A 4,577-nucleotide genomic window follows, 5' to 3' on the forward strand; every position below is an offset into this window, starting at 1 on the left:
ACATGCTACCGGAATAAAAAAAAAAGTCTAGCACTGTAACACATACTGAATAAAACAGAATAAAATAAAACAAAACAAAATGAAGACAGGTTACAAATGAAATACTAAAACAACAAAATGAGACACGCAGAATGGTAAGAAACATATAACGATAAGTAAGAGGAGCGGGATAGATAGGGAATGAGATCGATAAATCCTTACTTGTTGTTTCATAGGATTAACTCTAGACGATTTCACTAAGCAAACATGAAAGTATAAACACTAATGAAGAACATAAGAACATAAGAAATAAGGGAAGCTGCAAGAAGCGACCAGGCTTACACGTGGCAGTCCCTGTATGAAACACTCCTACCTATTTCCATCTAATGAGTTTGCAGTAGTCGATCACGCCTTTAACTGTTTGGTGGTGCCCTTCATGACTGCACTCTATGGCACCATCTCGCACAATTAAGTCTGTTTAGGTTAGGTTAGATCAAACAGGGACAGGTTCGGCTAGGTTAGGTCAGGTTAGACCAGTTTAGGTTAGATTAGGTCAGGTTAGGTCAGTTTAGGTTAAGTTAGGTCAGGTTAAGTTAGGTTAGATTAAGTTAGGTGAGCTCAGGTCCGGTTATGTTACGTTAGGACAGGTCAGGACAGGTTAGCTTAAGTTAGATAAAATTAGGTAAGGTTAAGTCAAATCAGGTTAGGTGAATTCAAGTCGGATCAGGTTAAGTTAGGTGAAGTTAGGTTAGGTTAAGTTAAGTTAGATTAGGTTAGTGTTAAGTTAGGTCAAGTTAGTTAAGTAAGGTTAGGTTACGTTAATCTTGAGAACAGGCCATAGCTGTAAGCATATCCAACACCTGAATAATTCTTATCCCTCTTATAAACTACTCGATCACTCCTGCTGTCGGTGGTGCTTTTTAAAATTATACCCCAGATTTGCACCGCTCCATTTCATTAACTTTGTGGAGAGCACTTTTTCTTCTGGCTGCTCCTAGGGATCGCCACAGCGGATCAACCTTCTCCAGAGGCCCTTGGTCTTCGTTTTTATGTAAGACGGGCTACAAAAATTGCAAAAATACGTCCATCGAAGTCGCAGTCCCTAAAGGAAAGGGTAAAAAAGGATTATCCAAAGTTAGATTCCTCAGTGATACTCATTACAAGGGTGTCCTCTTTCAGTAAACCTTCTCTTAGGTCTTTCTGTTTTTCTCCTGCCAGGTAGATCCATTCTCCAACATCCTCCCCCCACATACTCCTCGTCTCTACTGCTGTCATGTTTAGATCACAGTCTCACCTTTTTAGCTTTTTCCCTAAACTGACGTTCGTATCTGTGCCTCTGATGTACAAACTCTTGATTTTGTCCAACTTCATCACTCCTAGAGAAAATCGCAGCATCTTTACTTCAGCCACTTCGAACTCCTCATGCAGTGGCTCTAACCTCGTCACTTCTTGAAAATATCACAGCATATTCACTTCAACCATTTCCAACTCCTCTTACCTCGCAGGCCGTGGGTCCAAACGCCCAGGTCATGGCGTAGGGAGTTGGGCGACGAGCACCGGGGACTGGGAAGCCATCATGAGGAGGTCGGCCAGCGCAAGGTTCATGGACCAGGAGGTTTGTGCCACCTCGGAGGTTCCTCGAAGTCCCGAAGATCCAAAGCACGAGGCAGTTCCCGGTCAGTCCTGCCATTCCTGTAGGTGGTGATGGTGGTGGTTTAGGTGGTTACGACGGTTGCCAGAAACGTGGATGTGGAATAGGTGGTGGTTAATGTATTAGGACATAATTAGGTGAAGTATGTGTGTATGTGTGAGCTTCTGTTGGGTGTGTTAGGATATGGGACGACTCACTTACCCACTCGTAGATGAGTGGGTAAGTGGACGAATGAGTGAGTTGAGTGTGTGTGAGTGAGTGAGTAAATGAGTGATTGACTAAGTGAGAGTGAGTGAGCACAAGGGCGCGTGGATGACATTAAGAAGGAAAAAAAAAGTAAAAAAAAAAAAGGACCTTATTTTCTTATATAAGCTACTAACCATCTTTCTAGCTCCTCGTCCTTCTACTCTTCTTCCTCTCCTTTTCTTCTTCCCTTCCTTCCCTCACGAACAAACATCGATTTCTCTTAATGTGTTTTCGTCACCTGTGAACGTAGTAACCTTTGATCTAAAGTAATTGCTTTAATACCACTAACCTCACCAGGGAAACGTAGCCACGGTGAGACAAAACAAGTGGAGAGAATTAAAGTGTTCACGTGCCCAATTACCTTCAGCTAAACAACGCGATGGATGAGAGATTATACTTGATTCTTAATTGATTTTTTTCCGAGACAATGACACGAAATGTAAAGGCAAAGGAAAAAGAAGTGAAGAGAGAGAGAGAGAGAGAGAGAGAGAGAGAGAGAGAGAGAGAGAGAGAGAGAGAGAGAGAGAGAGAGAGAGAGAGAGAGAGAGAGAGAGAGAGAGAGAGAGACTCGCTCTATTTTTGATGTAAGGTTGTGTTATGTTATGTTAGGTTATAATAGATAAATTAACCAAACCACGCGACCTAACTAAGCTAGACGACATAACATAGTATGAGTTTCACCTTGATTTAGCCAAACCTTGATCTAAATTAACTTAACCTAACAACACCAAGTTAAGCATAACATAACATAACTTTCGCCTAAACGTAACCTTACCAAACGTTGCCCTGAATTTACCTAACCTAAGCTAACTTAACGTAACTTAATCTGACCTGACTAAACCAAACCTAACCTAACGTAACGTAACGCAATAAAAAAACTTAACCCTTAGTCTAATCTAACCTAACTGAATAAAACGTAACTTAATCCATCACTGCCAAACTTAACTAAAAAAAAATAAATAAATAAAAAAAAACGGATGACTAATCTCCAGAGAGAGAGAGAGAGAGAGAGAGAGAGAGAGAGAGAGAGAGAGAGAGAGAGAGAGAGAGAGAGAGAGAGAGAGAGAGAGAGAGAGAGAGAGAGAGCACCTAGTATTATTTATCATGGAAACTGAAAAAAAAGTACTTGAATATTCATATTATGTATATATGGAAAACAAAATAAAAATGTAAAAGGCTGGAACATTCTAGCATTATTACAAAAAAAAAAAGTAGGACCCATTTCCACACACACACACACACACAAAAAAAAAAAATAAATAAAAATAAATAAATAGATAGAATAAAATAAAATAATAGAAAAATGTGTCAGAAATACGTAAATGGAAAATATTATAATCTTACAAAATAATTAGAAAAAGAGTAGAAAACGGATGAGAACGAGAGAGAGAGAGAGAGAGAGAGAGAGAGAGAGAGAGAGAGAGAGAGAGAGAGAGAGAGAGAGAGACACGGTAATATTTTCAGTCCTGCTTCGTCATTGCCGCATGACAGAGAGAGAGAGAGAGAGAGAGAGAGAGAGAGAGAGAGAGAGAGAGAGAGAGAGAGAGAGAGAGAAAGGAGAAACCGTAATGTTTCCAATTTTGTTCCGTCATCTCCACATCACATAATGTTTACCCTATGAATTGGATATATGAACCAGTGAGGATTTAATGCCATCAGTGAGAGAGAGAGAGAGAGAGAGAGAGAGAGAGAGAGAGAGAGAGAGAGAGAGAGAGAGAGAGAGAGAGAGAGAGAGAGAGAGAGAGAGAGAGAGAGAGAGAGAGAGAGAGAGAGAGAGAGAGAGAGAGAGATTATATTTCTCTCTCTCTCTCTCTCTCTCTCTCTTTCTCACTGATGGAATTAATTAATTAATTAATTAAGAGAGAGAGAGAGAGAGAGAGAGAGAGAGAGAGAGAGAGAGAGAGAGAGAGAGAGAGAGAGAGAGATTATATTTCTCTCTCTCTCTCTCTCTCTCTCTCTCTCTCTCTCTCTCTCTCTCTCTCTCTCTCTCTCTCTCTCTCTCTATCTCTCTCTCTCTCTATTGTAACGAAGAATCATTGACATAGATGAAAATAACTAGGGAACTATTATCATCGTTGTTGTTGTTGTTGTTGTTGTTGTTGTTGTTGTTGTTGTTGTTATTATTAAAATTGTTATTATTATTATTATTATTATTATTATTATCATTATTATTATTATTATTATTATTATTATTATTATTATTATTATTATTATTATCATTATTATTATTATTATTTATTATCACCGTCATTGATGCTGCTGCTACAACAACAACAACAACAACAACAACAACAACAACAACAACAACAACAACTACTACTACTACTACTACTACTACTACTACTAATAATAATAATAATAATAATAATAATAATAACAATAATACAAGAACAACATGTAAGTAACTCCCACACGTTTCCTCCACTCTTCCTCTCTCACATCTTTTTTGCTCTCCCTAATCCCTTAACTGACGTCTCTTTTCTCTCTCTCCTTCTCGTAGGTTTGTTTTTTTTTTCTCATTTTTACTTTATCCCACCTGATACTCCTCCCTTTTTCTCACTTCTGTCCCTTCCCCTGTTCTCTCATTGCTTTTCTCTCCCTCTTGTGTCTCATTCCTCTTCCTCTTCTGTTTCTATGTTCCTGTTCTTTCCCTTATGCCTGTTATTCCCACTTTCATCTCACACCTGTTTCCCCTCTCTCT

General features: G+C 39.0%; 1 protein-coding gene across 1 annotated transcript in view; it reads right to left on the bottom strand.

Annotated features, from left to right (window-relative positions):
- The window catches only part of LOC135088885 (melanopsin-A-like), a 6,975-nt gene extending 5,306 nt beyond the window's left edge, over window positions 1-1,669 (bottom strand). The window contains 3 exon segments of the mRNA XM_063983947.1: window positions 912-973; window positions 1,537-1,584; window positions 1,586-1,669. Coding sequence (XP_063840017.1) covers window positions 912-973; window positions 1,537-1,584; window positions 1,586-1,669 — 194 coding nt within the window.
- Between the last annotated feature and the right edge of the window lie 2,908 nt (window positions 1,670-4,577).

Source organism: Scylla paramamosain, chromosome 32, assembly GCF_035594125.1.
Source record: "Scylla paramamosain isolate STU-SP2022 chromosome 32, ASM3559412v1, whole genome shotgun sequence".
NCBI lineage: Eukaryota > Metazoa > Arthropoda > Malacostraca > Decapoda > Portunidae > Scylla > Scylla paramamosain.